The 24121-nt window shown below is 34.3% G+C and overlaps 1 protein-coding gene and 1 long non-coding RNA gene across 2 annotated transcripts; one reads left to right on the top strand and one right to left on the bottom strand.

The window, feature by feature from the left end:
- Nucleotides 1–5756: 5756 nt before the first annotated feature.
- LOC143238613 (uncharacterized) lies at nucleotides 5757–12215 on the bottom strand. The gene is made up of 3 exons (XR_013020669.1): nucleotides 12112–12215; nucleotides 5982–6106; nucleotides 5757–5888 (listed from the first exon to the last, which is right to left on the bottom strand). It is a non-coding gene; the product is annotated as an uncharacterized LOC143238613 (long non-coding RNA).
- On the top strand, nucleotides 9983–23284 carry LOC143238612 (uncharacterized). Its single transcript, XM_076478982.1, has 28 exons — nucleotides 9983–10186; nucleotides 10294–10437; nucleotides 11061–11215; nucleotides 11443–11551; nucleotides 11740–11836; nucleotides 12027–12121; nucleotides 12259–12540; nucleotides 12752–13057; nucleotides 13216–13478; nucleotides 13942–14098; nucleotides 14722–15357; nucleotides 15736–15945; nucleotides 16069–16122; nucleotides 16478–16597; nucleotides 16916–17076; nucleotides 17184–17631; nucleotides 17786–18603; nucleotides 18726–18849; nucleotides 19084–19230; nucleotides 19434–19692; nucleotides 19895–20069; nucleotides 20455–20665; nucleotides 20762–20961; nucleotides 21046–21169; nucleotides 21254–21510; nucleotides 21946–22217; nucleotides 22532–22728; nucleotides 22923–23284. Exons 1-28 carry the CDS (start codon nucleotides 10060–10062, stop codon nucleotides 23084–23086), a joined length of 6312 nt encoding a protein of 2103 aa, XP_076335097.1. The 5' UTR covers nucleotides 9983–10059; the 3' UTR covers nucleotides 23087–23284.
- The last annotated feature ends 837 nt before the right edge of the window (nucleotides 23285–24121 follow it).

Genomic DNA, 24121 nt, shown 5'->3' with positions numbered 1-24121 from the left:
ACTGAAGATACATCCCCACTTTGCTGTGTACCTTCCTACTATATTCTGCATATCAGTTCCCAATGGCTATTATACTGGTTGCAGTGGATGTGCATATAGACAGTGAAGGGTTTTCTTCTCTGATTCCACCCTCATTGTGATACATTTTTACGTGGGTGTTGCCTTATTTTTATTTACACATCTTATGGTCTTTCTTTGGGTACTTTTGAAAAGGGAATGGTCTTCTCACCAGACCCCCAATTAACACAATGTGGGAAGGAAAGATATCATATCAGAAGTTAACTTTTTCAGGCACTAAAGATGTACTTCCAATAGATACCTTTTCATATGCTAAAGATGTATTTCAGATAGATATATTTATTTTCTCATGTTTCTCACCCAACTTCCTTATTTCTGGTGTGTGTTTTGTGGAAATTTCCTTATCTTGAAGTGATTACAGGTTACACAGAAAAGAGGACACTAGTGACGACAGGAGTTGTGCCACACTTCTGTTGATGGAGATGTGCTGCATGATCATTTGCACGATACTGGTGCGATGTCTCAGACAGGTAGGTGGGAGTATTAAGGCTAGATATGTAAGAACATTTGCATATATAGAGGGCAGTATAAGTCGCAAAAAGCTATCTTTGATGAAAGGTGATTACTTATCAGAAATACACTTTCGGTGTATAAAAATGTTAACTTTGAGACATCATTAGTTTGAAAGTGGCCTCTCTCCTTATATAAAACTTTAAAGCAATTGTGTCTTTTGCAAACATGTCATAATGCATAAGATTATGTAGCATTATGATTTTCTGCATTGACCTTGGCTACCAGATATAGTGTCCAAGTGTCATCATTTTGTCTTACCAGCCTGAAAACTCCTAAGTGTCTCATTTGCCCTCAACATCATAACAAAATTTAGTGGTATGGTTCTTTCAGGCAAACTTCATCCATGGTGTTCATCTCGTTACAATTTATTTTGCAATAATGTCTCATATTATATTTTTATGTTACTAACGCATAGAAAATTACATATCATTTTTCATATTTTCCATCAAAGCTACAAAGATGTACTTTCAAATGTTCTCTGTGTTATAACAGAAAAATAAGATAAAATTAATCGCTGTAGAAGCTATCAAAGGGAAATATTGATAATTCAAATAAAATACTTGGACTTCTCACGGTCGTGCTATAATTATCACTATAATGCCAGTTTCCGAATGAGATAACAGCCATCTAAATACTGTGAATACATTTTAATTCGTGGTCCTCTTATCCACTCAAAAAATTGTATTTACTTTGATATGTATTTTCATACTTGTTTTTCAACACAGATCATTCACCAAAGATAATGTCTGATAAACTCTGTAATTCGTACAAATTTCCAAACGTTAGTAGTATCACCTGGCTTATTGTAAATCGGCTACATGAACTTCTGTGAAGAAATATAAAACATTTAATTTACTACATCTGTACGTAATACCATTAAGTTTTCCCTGGTGTACATGACATTAAAAGTTGTGTATGGAAGCACATTATGCTAATATAATAGTAAAACTGGCAAACTGATTTCTAAACATGATGAAGTGGTTTACTTTGGGGAATGTTTTCACGGAACATTAATCTGTTTTCTTCTGTTGAAACACGTAATATATTACCCTCAAATAAACCACTACGCTCATAAATCGTCTTTGTCAGTATACAATAATATGGCATTAACATTTATATACCTGTTATTGTTGTTTGTCATGGTTTGAAACTTGTTACACTTTGTAGTATTGAAATGGGAAAAGAAAGTTGTACATTTATTTGTTTTTTACTTTAAGATACGGGCCCGGCATGGCCAGGTGGTTAAGGCACTCGACTAGTAATCCGAGGGTCGCGGGTTCGAGTTCCCGTCGCACCAAACATGTTCGCATTTTAAGCCGTGGGGCGTTATAATGTGATGATCAATCTCATTATTCGTCAATAAAATAGTAGCTCAAGAGTTGGCGTGGTGATGAATAGCTGCCTTTCCTCTAATCTTACACTGCTAAATTAGGGACGGCTAACGCAGATACCCTCATGTAGCTTTGCGCGAAATTCAAAAATAAACAAAATTACAATGCACCTAGGTGTTGACTAGCTACCTTCCCTCAAGCAGTGTAGCCAATGACAACTAAATAAGGAAGGGATAGCACAGATAGACCTCTTCTAGCGAAATTTAAAACTTTTGTAACATACATTTATTTTTACGTTTTTATTTTGTTTATTAAGTGAAAGTTAGTCGCTTGCTCCAGCACTAACATTAAACATTTTAGATAAGTTTGTAAACAAATCTTTAGCTGTGTGGTATTTTCAAGTATCAGATAGATCCACGAATAACAGCAGATATGACAAGAAAATCTGTAAAATATTGTTTTAATAATTTAGCTGAGTTTGTTCGCGTATGTGAGATATGGAGACTGGACAAGTGGGACTAAACATAAGAGTACTGATTATGACATTGTACTTTCATTCTATTGTAGGAGTAAATATTTTCTGATTTTATCACACTTGTCCAGTCTCCATATCTCACTTACGCGAACAAACTCAGCTAAATTTGCCGTTTACTGGACAAAGAAATTACATTTACCTGTGGAATTCAACTGTACTTTTTTATTTCCAGTAAACGGCATCATCTTATAACACTTGTTTTCCCACAACATTGACCATATTTTACATGTAAAATGATTCAGTAAAAGATATTAAAATTGATAATCTTTCCAATAAAGATGTGAAAGTTCATTACAATACCCTCTCAGGTAGAATAAACATCTACTATAGAGATCAGAAAAACAAAACAGCCTCAGCGACTTTGTGGACTATTTACTATAACCGTATAGAAATAAAATAAATGAAAATTGTTAATATTCTTATGTACATAAAAGTAGGTAGAATACGTGATATGCCTGATTATCTCAACTGAAAGAATATGATGCAGCTGAAAAGTATTAGAAAAACTGTATATATCTTCTACAAAGTATACCTTGAAAAAAAATTTACAGCTTATGGTTATTAAGCTTAATTCATAACCCATTATTTTGGCTTTTAAAATGTTTGTTTCTTTTTTAATTTCGCACAAAGCTACTCGAGGGCTATCTGTGCTAGCCGTCCCTAATTTAGTAGTGTAAGACTAGAGGGAAGGCAGCTAGTCATCACCACCCACCGCCAACTCTTGGGCTACTCTTTTACCAACGAGTAGTGGGAGTGACCGTCACTTTATAACGCCCCCACGGCTGGGAGGGCGAGCATGTTTGGCGCGACGGAGATGCGAACCCGCGACCCTCAGATTACAAGTCGCACGCCTTAACACGCTTGGCCATGCCGGGCCCCTTTTAAAAAGAGACCCACAACTCAAGCACTTTCGAATAGCTCACTATTCTTCTTTATTCTCCTGAAGAAGAACAGAGAACTATTCGAAAGTAATCAAGATTTTTGTTTCTTTTTAAACATCATTGAAACTTTTCTGTGTTATCCTGTGTGTTGACATCTTAACCATAATTCATTATTTATATTAATACTGATATTTAGTGCTGAGTTACTCTCCAAACATTGTCGGTAATTTAAGGAGGTCTAACAGTGGATTCTTGATTTATTTTTCAATTATTATGACTGGGCAGTGGGGCTGTAGAAAATAATTCTGTATTTGATGATAGCATCAATAAATTGTTTGAAACATGAAATGAATTAACAGTGTTCTTGGCAACCTTCATTTGTTATGACCGAATTACACCACAAGAATGGCAGAATATAATTAGTTTTGGAATTACAAAACTATTGAAAGTATATTGCAACATCGTATAACAGAAAATCATAATTGCTTTTGAAGACTTGCAGAACATGAACATTGTGTTGTGCAAGTTTATAATTAACCCAACTCTTTACTAGCATGTGAAAGAAATCAATCTGTAATTAATATAGTATTCAAAGTCTGTACAAAACAAGTGTAAGTTGCAAATTTGATGTAACATGCAACTGGTTTATTAGAATCATTACGAAAGTTGAACAAAAGCAGACTTTTATTCTTACTCGAAAAAACAGAGAAACTACGTGAAGTCAAACAGATATAATAAATGCTACTGCTTAAGAACATTTAAAAAAATAACATTTCTCAAAACTATAATTTCTGTGTAAAAATGTGTAGCATATCTAATCCACGAACGTGGTCCTCAATCATAATTGATTGGCTTATGTAGTGTTCCTGGTATTACAATAATTCCTGCAGAGATGTCAGTTACCTGTAAGTTCAAAGAATACCAGCCAATAGAGTAAAATGATTTTCTTATCAACATTCTAGTTGTCTGAAGGAACAACTCAGAGACTGAGAGTTTAACAAGTATGAACAAATACACAGTTAAAATACAAATATAGAAATGTTCGTACGATAATAATGAACTAAAACTTTATTTAATAAGCTGAGACCACATTAGTGTAGTAGATCCTATAGACTCCCACTCATCTATTTCCTTGGTTTACATAGAGGTCCGTTTTCACACAGTTGGTGAGGTCTAGTAGCAACGTTCAGAGAAGTTTCTGAGGGATGAACTGTCTTTGTAATAGTAATGAAACCATTTAGTATGTGTGTGTGTGTGGGGGGGGTAAAGGTGTGGTTATGCAGCCAATTAAGAAACTCGAATATCTTCTCAGTAGGCTGTTTCATGTCAGACCTTTTATTCAAGATGACGTAATACGTGATGTCAAAGGTATTCCCTGCATGGCGCGGTTGATAAGGCACTCGACTCGTAATCTGAAGGTCGAAAGTTCGAATCCCCGTCACACCAAACGTGCTCGCCCTTTCACGTTATAATGTTACGTTCAGTCCCACTATTCATTGGTAAAAGAGTAGACCAAGAGTTGGCGGTGAGTGGTGATGACTAGCTGCCTTCCCTCTCGTCTTACATTGCAAAATTAGGGACGGTTAGCTCAGATAGCCTATGTATAACTTTGCGCGAAATTCAAAACAAGCCAGACCATTCCCTGCATATTACAGTTACTCTATGCTAGAAAAAAAGAAAGCAGGAAACAAGGAGACAGTAGCAATTTGACATTGCTATTTGGAGTGTCTCCAGGAATCATTTAATTGCCCCTGAACGTGTACAAAAGATATTATATGCAACATTTAAGTGGCGTAACGAATAGTGGGTATTTTAAAGTGCGTCCTGAACTCAGGGTATAATTTTCAGTCGTAGTCTGATTAAAGGCAGTTAGTCAACAGTACTTATCAACAATTATTGGACTGCTGTTGTTTGACCAAATGATGGAATTTGATCGTCAATTTCATAAGTTAACGTCTCAGAAAGGATGGACACGTTTCACAGATTAAATTACATTCCATAAAATTGTACAAGCCATCTCGAATTCTAAAAGCAGTCATGGGTCTGGTCATGCTATCTAATTCAGTTAGCTTTTATCCAGGTACCCAAACTAAAATATTAATGGGCCCCTTACAAACCATCCAGACGTTCGTTTGTTTTTCGCTCTAGTATAAAGGCATCAATAAGAGTTTCACTGTTTCTTCGTTTAAATAATAACAGATCCTAGACAATAAATTCAAGGCAATATTTCACTTAATATTGATCGAAATTGTGGTATTTGGAGATTACATTAATTTCCTGACAAATAATACATAGAAAAATTCATAATATCAACAGAGTTTGCCCAAGAGTTTATGGCGGTTCTTATGAAAGAGATAATTCAATTAAAATTTCTCTTTAGTGTGAAAATAATGAAGCTGGACACTTTGTAAATAAATGAGCAAAAACATTTATTTCCAAAATAAAGAAAAAAGCTGTACAGTTGCCAATTCCTGATCAGTGGACAGTCATTTTCTTCTCCCAGCAGTGTAATGTTTAGTTTTGTCATCTTTTGTCTCTCAGGATTGAGTGCTATAGAACGAAACATAATGGTTTTTAATAAGAAAGAGTAGATCAATTAGTGAAAAACTGAAAAAAGAAAGTACATTCAGAATGTTAACTCACTTTCTCTGTGTAGAGTACAGCAAAATATTGTGACCTCTGTTCCTTGACAGCATTGGTCAGCATCATAATTGTTTATCAAGGATATTCCAGTACTAATACGTTCAACCCAGATGATTCATCTATTGCTGAAATATCTTTTCTGTTAAGAAAACATAATCTACTAAAAAGAACAAACATAGAAAGTAATGTTAACGTTTTGTATCATATGTTGCTGCTATGAAAATCCAGAGATTAAATAGTCAAAACGTTTAAAGATTTCTATCTCACTACGGAAGATAACAAACATTATATTTCAGGCTGACAATTGAAATTTTAAATCCAATCATTTTCAGTCTCATGGCACAATTTCGGACCACGATCTCTTTATTTGTGGAATTCCCACAGAGATAATACAAACCTTTTGATAGTGAGTTATAGTATTTAACAAAAGTATAATTCTAAAATTTATTTAAACTAAACTATTATACATTCTTCTCACGGTGTTAAAATAATACAATATTAAACTTCACAAAAAATTTCTCTAACTACAATTCTAGACTACGAAACAAGACATTATATAAAGATAAAATTTCTGTGATCTTCTTTAAAAGGAAGCACAATATAATACGTAATACAACAATAGAAACTTCATGTTTCAAATTAAAACAAGAAAACAAAGTTTTGTAACCAAGCAGCCCATTAGCAATATCGAAAAAAACAAACAAAATACTTTAACCTTAAATACATATAACATGAACTTTTTAACAGTTATATAACAACATATGGATACACACATACAATTACATGTAAAACTTAGAAAGGAACAAAGAAAGACATAAGCAATATGCAGAATTACACTGCCCACGAAAACCACTAATCACTAAAACAATTGAAAAAAGAACAAAAGTAAAGAAAGGTTCTTCAACAATGATACACATGTATACTTTTTCTCCTTAACAAAGATTTGCATTGATTCTATAAGATAGATTGTAAAATTCGGCTTAACATGTACTTATGCCAGTCTTCACCCACAGACTATACATTTCGGTAACCATAGGGATTACTGATTGACTAACTTCCATAGGTTTCCATTCGACCATCTATTTGTAGCCATTATGCCTACAGCTGTTTCTGGAACACATGTATACCAGAATCTTCAACCAAGTCACCTCTCTATTCAATTATTTGGTTGTCATACAGACAGCACTCGGATCCACAGTGGGAAGCATTGGCGTTAAGACTTAGGTCAACATGACAACTTTATCTTTAATCAGTAAACTTTGCTAATGTTTTCACTCATTCTCTTATGGACTTTTTATATGTAAGAATTATGACGAGTATTACAAAGCACCACCCATCAAGTGGTACCTTCCATCTCCTTATAATGAGCGTTCTCATGCTTCAAAATTGTATTTTTTAATGAAAAATGTTAAGACATTATTTTCTAAAAATAGTTCACTCTATCTCACTGGGAATATGTTTATTACAACCAAATAAAACATTGAGTGTTCCACGATCATATATTTCTATCATTTGTGGATTTCATATACTACTGGTAATTTTACTCACTCACGTACATCTCAAATTAGAATATGCTTATATTATTCTCGTAAAAAAGACGAGGTAAATTTTGTCAGAACTATAGATTAAATTGTATTCTTGAAAATTGTGGTTAAACTTTTTATCTCTTCCTATATGCGCCCCCCAGTGGTTCAGCGGTATGTCTGCAGACTTACAACGCTAAAAATCGAGTTTCGATAGCCGTGATGAGCAGAGCACAGATAGCCCGTTGTGTTGCTTTGTGCTTAATTCAAAACAACAACAACTCTTCCTATATTATCTTTTCCATGATCAATTCACAAACTTGACGACTGTCCTAACTTTGAAGTTAGACCAAAAACTCTAATTCACTCAAAGTGGGAGGTTAACAAAGTTCTTGGCAAGCCAGTGCAGCAGGAGCTTGTCTGTGCTATATGAATATGGTTTATCAACATACTTCCCGTGTGCTCCTTATATGTTATATAATAAAGTCTTTTCCAGAAATTCATAGTTGCTGTAGTTTGTTTTTTAGTTTTGCGCAAAGCTACACGAGGGCTATCTGCTCTAGCCCTCCCTAATTTTGCAGTGTAAGACTAGAGAAAAGGCAGATAGTCATCACCACCCACCGCTAACTCTTGCGTTAATTTTACCAAGGAAAAGTGGAATTGACTGATACATTATAACGTTCCCACGGCTGAAAGGGCGAGCATGTTTGGTGCGACGGGGGCTCGAACCCGCAAACCTCGGATTACGAGTCGAGTGCCTTAACCACCTGGCCATGCCAGGTCATTACTGCAGTTGCTTGTATATTGAATTTATGCGCGTGTTTGCTTTTTTCCGTAATTATAACTTCAGAAATGAATAATAACAATAATACTTTTAAGAATATTTCACAGTAGAATATGTAACAGAAAGCAAAACAAAGATTAGTGCTAAACTGTACATTGTGTCACTTTTATCGTTTTGGAAAGTTTAATTTGAAAGCAAGATATTATTTTCAGTTTATTATACAATTAAATAAAGATTTTGAGAACAAGATTAAACCCAAGAATCAAAGTGTATAAAAGGCTAGTTGACAAAAGAAGTTAATGTTTGCTTAACACTTTCACACATGACAAAATGAAAACGAATTTTCTCGTTAGAGTGTTACATATCTTTCGAACCATTCACTTAATATAATTCTGTATATGTGCTTACTACGTAACCGAATACACAATATTTGATTTTTTTGATAATTATATTAAAACCTGAAACAAATCAGTAATATTTAATATATGGTGTAATTGAAAAACCTCACAAAGTTTCAAATGTTCTATTATTACAATATTTTCATTTTTGAAATAAATCATTACAAGCCATTAACACAATAAATAAGTAATGCAACTTACTTGATAAAATACAATGTTAAAATAAAACTAACATGTACATTGATATGTTTAAAGATTATATTTGTATACATATTTGAGAGACAAATAAGTACCAACCTACCCCCACTTATAACTAGTTTAGTTAAACACTTCCCTCTTTTTGAACAACACAGAATTGCCAACAGCTATTTTCCATGTGCTTATGCCTCTTTATAAACGCCAGTCTCAAGTCCACACTTCAGTCGTCTTTCTTTAAGACTTGCAGGTAGAGTAGTTAGGTGGTGTTAGTATTATATACATGTGTTTTTGTTTTAATGCGAATGTTTTGTTGTGATATTGGAGCTAGTATTTTGTTTGTTTGTTATTATGTTGTAATACTTGTTAAAACTCATGTAATGAGGAATAATTTCATTTGTTGAGAAGGTGTGGATAATGTTTATACGTATAGCTTTTGAGTTAAACTTGTGTAATAAGACAATATTTAAGCCGATTCATATTTTTATGCTTCGTAAACTTATCGGAGGTAATAAAATCTAGAAGATTTAATTGTATAAAAACTACTTTAAAATGCAAATCTTTCTACAAAAAAAATTTTTTTTTTTCTTTAGGGATTTCTTATAACAAATACTTTACTTCCTAAAGTTATATAAACTAAGGAATATATGCTTTTACCACACTTAAGGTTGTATTAAGAAGGTATTTTACGTGGCTCCTTAAACTAACTTTACCTATCAGGTGGAAGAAAGCCAAACATTTCGCTTACCTAAGTCTGAAAATATGAACTTTTGCTTGGTAATAAATCTGTAGGAGTTTCAGGTCTTTAAACTTGTATGATTTAGTGATCTTTGACTGTTCCCTTTTTAGTGTTTGGCATTTCAGAATCGCTTTAACCTTGTTAATTTTTTTTTTTTTTTTGTTCTCGTAACAAGAATGCAAAATATCTTTGGATTGTTTAGAATTATCTTTTAAGATGTTTGTAGTAAGGCTAATAATAACTTGTAAACAGACTACAAATCAACCATTTAACTAAAAAAAAATTTTTTTTTTTAATGTTAACTTCGTTTCACAATAGACCATTACATCGATGATCTCCGTCACGGGATTTTGTATTGCTCTTAACTATCAAAACGTTGACTATAAACTATTAAAGATTCCTTCAATTAATAAGAATTTTTATAATCTTATCTCGTAGGATGCTGTGGCTCCGACTTCTTCTACCGGCTACTCTGGTAGTCCACTTTGTTTGCCTCGATACGAGCACTCTAACAAACCTTTTTAGTGGAATTCTCTCTGCTTTTCGTACACCACACAATGAAACTGGTAACGTTTTCTCGTTTGTAAAAATGGCTATATAATTAAAACAACTTCTGTAAACATTAAGAGCTATTAATCTTACACTACCTTTTCTTATGATCTTTCTCTTTCAGACCTAGAAGAGATAAAATCTTATTATGATTCTGTAGCAAAGGATATGTTAGACTCTGTACTTGCGGCTCACCACTTGACTTCAGGTCCTGAGAGGCATAAAAGATCTTCAAATATTGTACAGAATACTGTAATTGACGTTCATGGTATGTAATGTGGAATGAGTTATCACTTATTCCACATAACTAAATACCGAACTGTAATATTAGTCTCTCGGTACTTAATCAGTAAACACTACTTTTAATTAATGAGGTTTCGTACTGTTAAAACCTTAATGTTAATAGCTGTTTTTCATGGCTAAAATCATACTGTACATAAATACAAAAATTGTACTTTATTACAAGTACTAAAACTATAGTACTACATGAACTTCATCACTACTTTGGTATCAAAGTTTTATTTTACGTAACATGTTTCATAATTGCATCAAGTTTATTAAACTACTCTGAAATAATGCCGAAACTATTGTGGTCCTTTTAAATGTGAAATTCATTATTCTCCTTACATTTCTATATCCCACTATAAACTTTGCTATTTAATCATAGCGATTGATTCTTGCTTTTCTCGAAGACAATTAAGTAGCTATGTACTTCTCGTAGCAGATCATGAACACCTAACTAGACTATACTTTACTCCATTGGGCTTTACCTTTGCATGCAAAGGTTAAGATCTTTTCCATCTGCTAAAGAATACTAACTGCACTCATTAGTTGTAGTCTTATTTCTTATTTGAAGTATTTGCGACTTGTAAAATACTTTTTTATCTGTAGGTGTTCATAGACTTCAAGGCATACAACCAGTACTTGGAACTTGCAGTTATCCAGTATATATTCATATTTTAAAATATTTCGATAAGACTTACTCCTTATGCCTCAGTAGTGAAAAGGAATCTCGAAAAGCTAGTGTAACGTTAGGAACACTAAACGTAAGAAACGTTTTTCTTTACATTTTAATCTATGTGGAATATTTCAATAACCTTTTAATTCGCTTACACGAAACTATAAACAATGATAGAACTTCTATTTCCCTGTGTCATTTTAGTCAGTGTAAAATGTATTTAAACCACCTTCTCTAATGTGTAGCTTAAGTTTTTTTTTTTTTTTAAAGCACCATAATTGATCTATAATCAAGAAATTTTCTAAATATTTCTAGACTGAACATTGGTTACCTATTCTGAGTTGGGATGCTATCGATCCTGTAGACGCTGTTAGCTTCATTGACAACGGTTACCTCTATCTTTTAGTAGCAGATAGTAAAAGAGGCAAGTGTTTTGGTTTTTATTTTTTTAATCATTAAAATTTTTCACTTTAATTACTAAACGTAACGTTTGAACTTGTTTTCCACATTTTCATATTAACCATTCTTCATATGGTATGAGGTTGCTTAATCTTTGAAATATACCTGCAAGTATGCTGACCTAAAGTAATTATTTTTGTTTTTCTTTTACAGCCGACGGGACGGACTTGATGGTCTTCAAAGATGGTTCTCTTGAACTTGACCATACTATTAACAGCAAGTATGCAACCGCAATTGCTTTGTGGCAAATGTAAGTAACTTGTACCTAATCCGATTAACTTGTTACTATTCTTGTTTCCTATTTACACTACATTAGAAACTAATAATTGGTTAGCTTAACATTTTGCTCTTAAAGCATTAAGTGCTTATGTTCCCTTAATTTTATAACGTTTGGAACCTGAATACCGAACTTAAACTTTTTTTTAAATGTATCTGAACAGGGGTGAAGACAATAGCTACCACCTAGCAATAGCCAATTCTAAAGGAGGCTACTCTCGCTCTCTAAAAGATGAGACTTATACTTACCAATGGCTCAGTAAGTTGAACTATATCATTTAACTACTTACGTTTTGAATGTTAAACCTCGTGACTACTTAACACTTTAAATCTAACTTTCATGTGTAGGTTGTGCTGCCTTAATGTAAATAACATGTTTATGAACTTATCTTTTAGATACGTACTTTGACAAGTACTCTTCCTTCGTCACTTACGACGTAAAAGATCTTGAACCATTTGAAATTAACACCAACTTTTACATGGCTGTTGCAAATTATCGTGTAAGTGAAGATAATTATGACGTAGATTCCGAGATCTTAAAATACGACGTCAATCTCAGAAACTGGAGATCCTTTCAACGAATCCGAACATATGGAGCAATGGACTTTGAATATTTTTATCTTGGAGAACAACTTGAGAAAGAATTCTTCTTGGTAATAGCAAATAACCATGACGCTTGTAAGTATCTTTTTAAAATCTTTTGTTTTTTCCTAGTCCTAGATTTTAAAACTGTTAGAATTTTTTTTTTTTTTTTGTTAACAATACATAGTAAGTCTGTTTCTTTTCAGTATTTACCTATTCGTTGAAGCTTTAATTTCGTTAAAATTTAAGTTTTAATTTGTCACATAATGACAAAATGGTAAGATGTACTAATTTTGTTATTCCCCAGATAGCGGATATGCGAAATACGAAGTAAACACCGTCATATACAAGTTTGTGAGGGACAAGTTTATTCCTTTCCAGTGCCTACGAACAATGGGTGCCACAAAAGTTTCTACATTTATGGGAATATACGGAGAATTCGTGATGGCTATTAGTAATATGTACGATGCTGTTCAACTTTACCAATATGATGGCTGGCGTTTCGTGCTTTCTCCAGTTCAGTATACTAGAGAAAGTATGGTTGCTGGAGCCCTTTCAGTCTCTTTTACTTACATTGAATCTCTATCCAGTACAACTCCGGAAATTGTAATGGGTAATTTAATTACTTCTTTTTTAATACTAACTTGAGTTAGTGCTATCTATACTTTATGTACTAAATTATTCAAACTTGAATCTTAATTCTATAGATGTTCAACTTTCATTTTAGATGTGACTCATCTTTTATTGTAAAAATGTTCTTTTTATTTTAAGCTGTCTCCAACCCACAACTTGAAGGATCGTTCAACATTTTCGTTTTAACGTTCGCACACGAAAATCGCATTAAAGAATGGAGAGATCAAAGCATGAACTGGTGTAATAACCTACTACATAAGGTTAGAAGTTCCAATATCGACGAAATTGGTAGAAACGTGAATGACTTGTTCTACATCGACCAAACGGAACCAATAATTCTCGACGGAGACTTAACATTTGAAGATGATCTGACAATAACTGGACGGCTTAAGACTCCACAGGTAAAAACTTTAATCTCTTATAAGACAGAGGGAAAGATTAGAAAATTAAGTAATGCAAATATTACTTGCGGTAACTATACTCTTAACCTTCGTACAACTTCAACGAAACTGTTTGTTTCCCAGTGTTGTAGCCCATTTCGATGGTATTCCCTACTTTGATTTTTGGGACGGAGAACCAACCTTCTCCTTATGGCATAAGTTTAGTTTCGAAGTGGTATATCAGGGTTGCTTGATAAATATTTAGGTTGCGTGTAGTCCTGTGAAGTTTTTCTTATCCAAAAAAACTTTTCTTAATTTAGTCACTAATATTTTTCGGTGAAATCTAGTTTCACTTACGTTGCTTAAACGTTGCAAGTTACTGGAACTTACTGCTTAACTTTAAAAACACTTTTTTTTACGTTGGTATCGCTATGATTCAAAGTTTGCTTTGAATTTAACTCTAAGCTGTAATTCTGTATTGTAGCTTGAGGATCTAAAGACTGGAATAACTTACGACAAATCTATTTTCTACGAACTTGAAAAACTTCATAATAGATTAACTATCGTACAACAAAAATTGAAGAACGTACACGAAACCCTCAGCAAGGCACTTCGCACATCTGGTGACCAGATCATTACTGGTGAGCTCTTCTACTACAACTTTATTACTACTAGTATTGTATGTATCACTCATCTTTATCTAAGATGAGTCTCCGACTTACTATGTTACGTACTTTTACTATTTCAATGCCTTATTTATAATTACGTTTTTAATACATATTTAGTCATCTTTCAAGACCACTACCTTTTTAACACGAGTATCTTTCTAATATACAAGCTTAATATAATGGTAACGTTGCACGATTCGTAATATTCAGTCTCCACACATTGGTGGTCAGAACCTGTAGTTTTCCTATTAATAGACGTTAATTATCTCTAGCTTCCTAGACCTATACAACATTAACTGTAGCTGTCCAGAAATAGTCTCTCTGCGAGTGTCTCGGAACTAGAATTTTTAAAAATGGCCAGTTTTTCGTAAAATACTTAAACTCGCGAACGTTTAACAAATTTAACCAGGCATAATACATAGTCAACAATACGTTAGCTGTGTAAAATGCCTAAAACAAGCATAAACGCTAACACCTCGGTAAATTTACGTAGCTTTTAAGTCATAAGCTTGAGCAACATGCTCATCAACACTTCTTGTATACATTGCTGATATACCAACCTTCCATCAAACTAGCATTTTTATCACTAATTCCAGGTGAATACTCCTTCAAAGATGTTAACTTCATTTGTCACGAAACTCATAACTGCTATTTCCACTCCGTGAACGTAACTATGTTAAATGGTCAAAACTTTACTAACATTGGAGATAAGGTAATATTTACTGACCAAAGCCAGGTTATCGACTCTTTCCTGAAGTTCCAAAACATGAGAGTTAGAGACATGAAAGTAGATGGTAAAGTAGATGGAATGGATACATCAACTCTGGTGACCCGTAGTGGAGACCATGAAATCCTTGCCACGAAAGTTATAAAAGCACCCTTGTATACGAGAGACATCTTCGTGAATGGACTCGTTAACGGAATGATAATTACTCCCGAAAACTTGCTTCTAACTTACGGAGACCAAATGATAACTGGAGACTTGGAGTTTGTGTCGCTCGAAGTAGAAGCACTGGAATGTGGTAAGAACATTAACGGTATTAACTTGAACGAGTTTTACGAAGACGTCGTGCTTGTCGATACTGACCACGTCATCAGAGGAGAGAAGACTATAAAAAGTTTAGGTATTAATGGAGACTTGATTATGACAAAAGGAGCTCTTATAGATAACGTGGATATTGTAGACTTGTGGGAGAATGCACTGTGGCTAGATGGCTATCAGGAAATCTATGGTAAGATAAATATTGTTCAGGTAGCTCTATAATTTAGGCTTGTATACTTATGCTCTTAGCGTAGAGTGACTTGACTTGAAGTTTCGAAAAGATTAACTTTTTAAAATAAATGCTCTTAATAGTACCTCTACTTTTGACCATAAAATATCTAATTCATATTTGCACCTGTCAGCTTTAGAAACAACCTGAATGTTTGTTTGTTTCTCAAGTGAACTTCTTAACTGATCCTTTTAAGTATAAACAATTGCAGTATCCCTAAGAATTACTAGTGACTTTACTATAATTTAAGTAGTACTTAACCCTTCTGTCTCCATTAATCAGCTTCTTTACTAAAGTGATTTCTCCTTATACTTCACTCTAATTTACTCATTTTTTCAGCCCCGTACAACTTCTCGTCTGTCGTCGCCTTAAATGACTTGTACGCAAAAACAATAAATGGCATACAGATTCCTGGTCCTGATGTACTACTAATAAACGAAGATGCTATCATTACTGCTCCAAAACACTTTGAAAAAACATGTAGTGTATCCAACTTGGAAGTGACTGACTCTCTCAATGGACTAAGAATCATCAAGGATGAAACATCAGGTTTTTGCCTATTGAGTCTTATTCTTAATTTATAGTAACTTTTTTTTACAGGATTTTATCTCATATTAAACTTTCCTAGTATGTCATAACTTAACGTTTTTAACTTCTCTTTTCATAATGAAGAATGGCCCAATCAATTGGACATAATGGTTAAAAGTCGAGCACAGACAGTATTTGGTAAGTTGTTTTTATTTTAAGCCAAACCTTAAATTACTCTTGCATTCAAACTCAAGTGGACTTTTTACGAACGTCAACCTTTTGACTCTCTATAACTAGTATCGTACTACTGTTAAATATTAACTTTTTTTTTTCTAAACATTTTAGCTACAATACAAGAGTAAGCCACAAACTACTTAAATTTTTCTCTTCTAGTATTTAAAGAGGCGGCTTACTCCAAGTTATGGAAATTGTCATGTAACTGCTGCTACAGAGTTAAATCTTAGTTTGAGTGATAGTTAACATCAATATTTATCACTGCTTTTCATTGAGAACTTAAAGCCTAATCTTGCTTATTCCTACCCTAAATATGCAGGAAAAAAGACTTTTAACCGCATCCATTTGGGAGCTCACGCTTATGTAGGAAGATATACAGATGGAGTTGACTTATCTGAACTAGCCATGACTGCTTTAGACTGGCATGATTCTCTTCCGGGTAAGTTTTTTATTTATTTATTTATTTGTTTATAACTCTGAGTAGCAATCTAACGAGAGTTCTCTTATTTCTAAGTTTGGTAACTTCAAAATACTTAACCTAGATAACCACATTCCACCATTTTATTTTTTTTTAATGTGGAGCAAGAGTGATTTTAACATGTGTATAATAGCCTGTCTAACTTTTATTCAGTTAAATATATATGGGCGGTGTTGCATGTTTCTTACTATAGTAAACTGACTTCTTTTAATGTTAATTAAGTACGTCGCTGTATGTATGGCAAGTCTTACTTGTTTCGTATTTTATGTCTTCCTCTAGCTACCTTCATAATAAATGGAGATGTGGAAATCAAAGGTCCTGTACAAGTTCGTGGATTAGTCGACGGAGGCGATCTCGATTACTTGTATAACGAAGCTTTAAGACTAGACACTCGTGAGATGCCTAACTTCTCAAGCTTTGTATTTAAGGAAAAAGTTCAGGTGTGCTTTAACTTTAAAATTTCTTTTTATGACGAAGATTTCTACAGTGCGATTAGATTAGCAAATCTATGATTAGCTATTAATTGTAACTTTAATTTTTGTTTTAGGTCGAAAACCTACAGAGTCCAGATATAAATGGAATTGACTTCTCGAAAGACGTAGTACTGAAACATAAAAATCAAGTTATAAATGGACACAAGACATTTGAGAAATTAGTACTGTATGGAAACTCTCGTGTGGATGGATTACTTAATGATCTTGACTTAAAATTTCTAGTTCAGGATACTCTCTTTACTTACGGTGACCAAACTATGTCTGGTCACGTAGTTATAGAAGGTGACTTGGTTGTTCATGCCTTGGAAGTAAGTGGAAGATTGAACAACATTGATTTGAAGGATGTGGTTCTTCTGTACGAAGATAGTGTTATAACTTCCCAGAAGACGTTTTCTAATATAGTTGTGGAAGATGTATTGCAGGTCACTAGTATGACTGTAGATGGGTTAATTGATGGCATAAGGCTCGAGGAATTAATGGAAGATACCATGACTTACGAAGGTAAGACTACTGCAAACTTTAAGTGTTAAAACAATTACTTAAGTTAAACTAATCTCTCTATTACATTCTTCAATATGAAGTTTTAAACTGACTTTATTTCTTCTGGTAACATTTGAGTTGTTTCCTCTTAAACAACGGCTTTAACACTTTCTAGATCATCAAATTGTTACTGGCTTAAAGACAGCAGTGGGTGACGTGATAATAATCGAAGGAAGTAACTTGCAAACTGATAACTTCAGTGGTGTGGACCTCAGCGAGATTTGGCGTGATGCTGTACTGATTGACGAGCCCCAGACAATAACTGCAGATAAAGTGTTTTTGAATACGGTAGAAGTAAACAATCTTTGGTTTTATGGAACACTAGATGGAGTTTCAGATTGGGACATGAAGAATAACTGGATGCTCCAAGATGCAGACCAGATGGTTAATGCTGATCTTTACTTCACGAAAGATGTGTATGTAAAATCGAACGTTTATGTTCACGGATACGTAAATGATATGGATATCTTTCGGTTGAATAAGAGTATAGTGAAAGTGGATGAACCAGCCTTCATCTTGGGCCATATTACTTTCGAAAATACAGTTATTGCAGAAAGCGACATCACAGTACTAGGGACTGTTCAAAATATAGACCTGTCGGAAGAGGCTGTCCTCACGAATCGGTATAATGAAATCAGTGGCCCTAAACTTTTCAGGAATGGATTCGTAGTTAATGGTGACCTGTGGTCAGAAGGCCTGATAGACAATGTATGGATACCAGAGCTATGTAGTAAAACAGTCTTAACGCACACTGACCAGGAAATAACGGGAACCACCACAGTAGTGGGTGACGTAGTCATTCAGTCAAACCTTGAAGTTGATGGATTAATTAATAATGTGGATATCGTATATCTCGACCAAAACTGCTGGAAAGTAGATGAAGATGTTTATATCACGGAACCAAAGAGTTTTGAGAAACTAACAATAGAAGGGGTAAGTGTAATAGTGTTTCTGTAAAAACCTACTCTTAACTTTTAAGTTTTAATAGAGGTTTTTGAGAATACAATTTTCAGGCTTTTTGAAACCTGATGAACCTCTTCTCTTCCACCATTTAGCCTGTCCATCTCGAAGGAACACTTGGAAATATTGATGTTGTCGAACTGAACCAAACGTACATGAGTATCAGTATTCCTCAAGAAATACCTGCTCATATTATTCTGGAATCGATGGAGGTTAAAGGTTTGTTCTTATTACTAAAGTGCCGAAAACCTGTTAACAAGGTTTCAAACGTATGTCTTGCACGAACCTCCCGCAACAACTACTTTTAAATCTTATTACAAATACAATACTAATTTAAGAACCATTCTCTACGCAATATTCCAGTAAACTATTTTTTAACCATACTCTCACCCAGAAGTAGTAGCTCTGAACTGACTTATCTTTGTATAACTATCTTCACCTATTGCTTTGCAGGTTCACTTTGGGTAAGAAACATCTATACAGCCAATGAGGAAATAAATGGTGTGAATATCAGAATACTGAATGAGACTGTGTTAAAAACTATTGGTGACCAAGTAGTAACTGCAACATATGAATTTGAAAGTGATTTGATATTTACTGGTATGTTCTCTACAACTTATCTATACTTAGTTCTAACTGTAAGTTAAGTTCCATAGTTCGTAATCTGAATTGTACACCTTCTAAACTGGTCTTTAGAAGTCTAAATCTTTTACGGTTTTAAAACCTTTTTTATTTTTTGTAATTGTCTCCACTTTTAGGGGACTCTCTTCTAGAAATTAACTCTATCCTTAATTCCTGTACAGGGGATATTCGTGTGTCTGGTACCGTTGACGGTATTAACGTTCCATCAGACTTGATGCTTCGTAATAGAACAAACTACATTAGTGTTCCAAAAGTGTTTCAATCTAATGTCATCGTATTAGGAGACATGGACGTTAGTGATGGCGTCACTGTGCAAAACGTGGACGTGTCTGAATGGGCAGCAAATTCGGTATACAAGACTGGGCACTTTGACATATATGGAAAGAAGGAATTTTCCTTAATTAAAGCACCAGCAGTCTGGTAAGAAGATAACTTTATCTTTCAACCTAGCAGGGCGATTGTTTCTCATTTAGCCTCTATTTTTTTAAAGTAGTTTTAACAATGGTAACTCGGTTTTTACTTTAAGTTGTTTGTCTTCTTTACTGAAAAGACTTAAATTTCCAGTAATTAAAACTAAATTAACCAAAGATAATACATTGTAAACTTACCCTTCTCACTTAAGGGCCAAACAGTTCGTCGATGGTATCAAAGTATCTAAAGACTCTCTCCTGCTCACAGAAGGTGACCAGATCATTTCTGGCGCTGTGTCTATAACTGGTGACGTACGTGCTGAGTGCGATATCGAAGTGGATGGACTCGTTAATGGTATTGATCTCGTGGATTTCTCTACAAGAGTGGTAAGTTTTCATTTATTTCACGTGTAACCCAACTCTTAATGAATGATAAATGTCTGACTTAATACAACTAAACTTAAGGCAGATGAGTATTTGACACTAGCTCTTACTATGTAGTTTGAAAGCTAAACATTTCTAGATGTTCAATCTACCTTAAAGTATACTCTCATTGTGCTATACCATATGTAATTTCTTACTTCAACATTTGATAGTAAAATGTTGACGGGGGGGGGAACAACCTAGTGAGTATAAAGTTACTCTTACTAACGTATTAGTAAAACTTCATTTTACTTTCTGTTTTCTGAAAAATCTGTGTGCATAGCATCTGTTTGTTTTAAGCCATGATCAAACTAGTTGCACCTAAAGTATCTCTTCTCCTATTTCTCAGATGCTAAAGGGAAGAAATAATACCATAACTGGAAAAAAAACTTTCCTAGCTCCATTGACGGTGAACTCTATAGTCGCACTGGGAGACATTGACGGAGTCTCTTTGGCAGAGCTAAATGAAAAAATTATAGAAGTAAAGGATACCAGTAGTCTCCAACAAGAACTAGAAATCCAGGGAGAACGAATTGCAATAATGGAAGAAGCCTTTGCTAGTAGGTTTTAGAATTAAACTTACCTAATTTTATAGTTACATTTACGATGGCGTTACCCTAAGCTACATTCTAACTGTTTTAAATCTTTAATTCTAGATCAAGCGATCTGCTTGACATATTATGAACTAGTTCACGGATTTAAAATATTGAACTCCTATGCCTGGGGATTCGTTGAGCTACCTGATAATACTGACTTGCTTTTGCTGAGCGACAAAACGGAAGGAAATGGCAATGGCTGTTCTAATATCTACTCCTACCATATGACTGGTAAAGAACCCCACTTTGAAGAGAAAGAGGTCAGTAAACTTCTATCATTCAGTTTTCCCAAAGTCTTTTTTTTTACTTCCAAGTTCAATCTACTTTTCTTTCCTTTTTAACAGATCTATCCCGCTGCCTTTGCCACTGATATAATTTCCTTTACATTTCAAGGAAATTTATATTTTGTAACGTCGAACTACAATCCTTCACGTTCCTGTGTTCGTTTGACGGCTGGTTCTTCGATAGGTAGGTTTAAGTTTTAGTAAGTTTATCCTTTTATTCGTGAAACAACTAAGGTACTTGTGACTTATTAAACTACATCTATTGTAGATGTACCATCAGATATGTCTGTGGCCCAAATCTTCCAGTGGACTACCGAAACGAGCTTTCGTCCATTCCAGACATTGGCACTCTATCCTTCAAGCAGTGTAAATTACTTTGAATACAATGATGTAGGATGTATTGTATTCCTTGTGTACGTGATTCCTGGTCAACAAAAGAATGCTGAATCTGAAGTCTTCTGTGCAGTAAATGCAAAAGAGGGCTTTAAACATAGTGATACTCTCCATACAAGAAGTCCAAAACAGGTAATGAACTACTAACTATATTTTACTACCAATACTGACTTTGGCACGGAACATTTTAGATAGCTCCTAGAATTAACTTGTTTAGCTCGCTTAAATTACCCCCTGGCATGGCCAGGTGGGTTAACGCTTTCGACTCGTCAACCGTGAGTCACGGGTTTAAATCTCCGTCACACCAAACAGTTCGGCCTTTCAGCCGTGGGGGCGCTATAATGTGATGGTCAATCCCACTTTTCATTGGTAAGAGTAGCCCAAGAGTTGGCGGTGGGGTGGGTGAGACTAGCTGCCTTCACTTTAGTCTTGCACCCCCCCCTTCTAACCTAACTACAACTAGCGTCCGTAGCCCTTGTGTAGCTATGAGCAAAGTAAAACTTGCTTAACTTAATACGAACAGTTTTTAAATGATAGCTAAATATGTACTTTGCTTATCTTTACCAGGCAAGCATTATTCTTCATCTGAACAGAACTATTCTAGCTGTTGCTAATGCATTTGATGTGGAACTCCAATCTTTCGAGAATAGTGTAGACATCTACTTCTGGGACCCTAAACGAATGAAATTCGGCAATCCTGTCCAAAAAATTACAACAACATATGCCCGTTCTGTTCTACTCCTGACTCATAACACTGAGTATTCTAATGAATGTTTCTTGGTAATAGCCGAAGGAAGAAGGCCAATGCTGGAGTACATACCTTTTGTGACTGTATACAGGTAATAAATATTCGTGCTAACCTTAAGAATACTTGCTTAATTCTAAAGCTCTTAGTTCTACCTATATTAGTAGACTCTCTTGGGATTTTTTAAGTAGTATAGCTACGTAGAATATGCTTAACATTTCGAATTCTGTCCTTTGCATAGAATCATGCATCCCATAATATTTAATCCTCGTTCCACAAATTAAGATCTAGAAAATTTCTGCTCTTAATAGTCGATAATTTACTCCTACGTAGCCAGTTTTTGGGTTTTTTACTAACTCGATAGTTCTATTCAATTATTTATAGCGACAATCTGTTTTGGACTTTCAGATACAGTTCAAACGAGAAGTATCCATTTTATGATGTCCAGAAGATACCAGAAACTGGTGCAATTGACTTAGACTGGACAGTACTTCCTTCAGGCGACCTTATTCTCTTCGTTCTAACAGATGAGGGTGACAACGTCAAAATTTACAGGTTCATGGGCGTTTCAGGATTTGTAAAAGAGAAGGAATTCAGAAGTGAAGGTACAGTCTGGTTCAATCTTTCTTTTTAATCTTTTGTTTTTTTAACAAGTTAAACTTAATCGTAACTTTTATTTAGGGCAAATCTGGCATCAACTTGTTTCCACAATGATTGCCAGAACATAAGTTTCGGGTAATTTATCTTGTGTTTTTTCCTTTAGAAGTTTGTAATGTTAAATCTAACTTTGCGTTTTTAGGGTCTCGAACTCTAAAGGTCTTTACTAGAAGATTGGACAAAAGTGAAGAAGGAAATCATTATGTTGCTCTTGCTGGCAATTCAGGAGCAGACGCTTATGAAGAACTAGAATTCCGACCTGCTCTACTGCTGAGGTCTAAAATTAAAGGAAGACGACTCTTGTAGCTTGTTTTTGTTTTTACAATTTACTACTAATATTTAACCCGTATTTATTTGTTATATACTTCTACAATTATTTTAAACTTTAAGTGTAACTAATTTATTCTAAATATATAATATTAAAGTTTGACTTTTTTAAACTAAAACTCTTGTACAATTAATCTATGTACTTAACTAGCTACAATAAAGCTTTAGTTCCAGAAACTTGCTGCGCAGTTCGTTTCTACATCCAGAAATTCCTTAACTGAGATAACCAACTTTGCATATCTTCAGTAAATTGTTTTTGTTTCCACTCGAATAACAGTATTGTCCAGCTCTTTTAGCGAGGTGTCCTCCTACAATTAATAGTAGTTTTCGAATCACTTCATACACTTTACCTGTACGAAGTGCTTAACTACTCTAACACGGCGAATTTTTAAGATAACTTCTCAAAGGACTTAGTTTTAAACGTACTATATTTATTTGTTACTTTCAGTAGAACTTACTTCACTTTAATTGTCTTCCCCGCTTGGAAAAGCAGTATTTCAATTCAATTAATCAAACTAAATTACTCGAGTAATTTGACAAAATTTGCACTAAATGCAATACGTTAAACTCGTTGGGAAAACTTTCTTACAACCTATCATTCTACAGCCACTGTTCACCATAGCTGCCTTTACTTGTAACATCTTTTCCTCTTTAAATTCTAGCTATATCCATCCAGTTTCATTTGTAAAATCTCAAAAGATTGAAAAAACACCAACTGTTTTAATGTTGGCTATCGATCGATCTCATTTCAAATACTCGTTTCCACGTGTTTCTAACTCTCAGCCCCTACAGAAGTAAATACAACCAAATGTTTTCTTGATAGTATATCCTGAACCTTGTTTCTCGTTAATATTGAAACCAGGGGTAATTTAAGTTCTTACGCCTTTAGTTACGTGACTGAGCAGACTTTCTTACGCCTTTAGTTACGTGACTGAGCAGACTTTCTTACGCCTTTAGTTACGTGACTGAGCAGACTTTCTTACGCCTTTAGTTACGTGACTGAGCAGACTTTCT

Source organism: Tachypleus tridentatus, chromosome 13, assembly GCF_004210375.1.
Source record: "Tachypleus tridentatus isolate NWPU-2018 chromosome 13, ASM421037v1, whole genome shotgun sequence".
Classification (NCBI taxonomy): Eukaryota; Metazoa; Arthropoda; class Merostomata; order Xiphosura; family Limulidae; genus Tachypleus; species Tachypleus tridentatus.
The sequence above is the reverse complement of the archived record's forward strand: the minus strand, read 5'-3'. Positions and strand labels throughout refer to the sequence as shown.

What these genes read in the sequence shown, in the direction of transcription:
- LOC143238612 (XM_076478982.1), top strand. Translation starts at nt 10,060, where the DNA reads ATGCTGTGGCTCCGACTTCTTCTACCGGCTACTCTGGTAGTCCACTTT. An exon ending in CATCAAGGATGAAACATCAG is followed by an intron (nt 15,946 to 16,068) that starts GTTTTTGCCTAT and finishes TTCATAATGAAG; the next exon opens with AATGGCCCAATCAATTGGAC. An exon ending in ATACAAGAAGTCCAAAACAG is followed by an intron (nt 21,511 to 21,945) that starts GTAATGAACTAC and finishes TATCTTTACCAG; the next exon opens with GCAAGCATTATTCTTCATCT.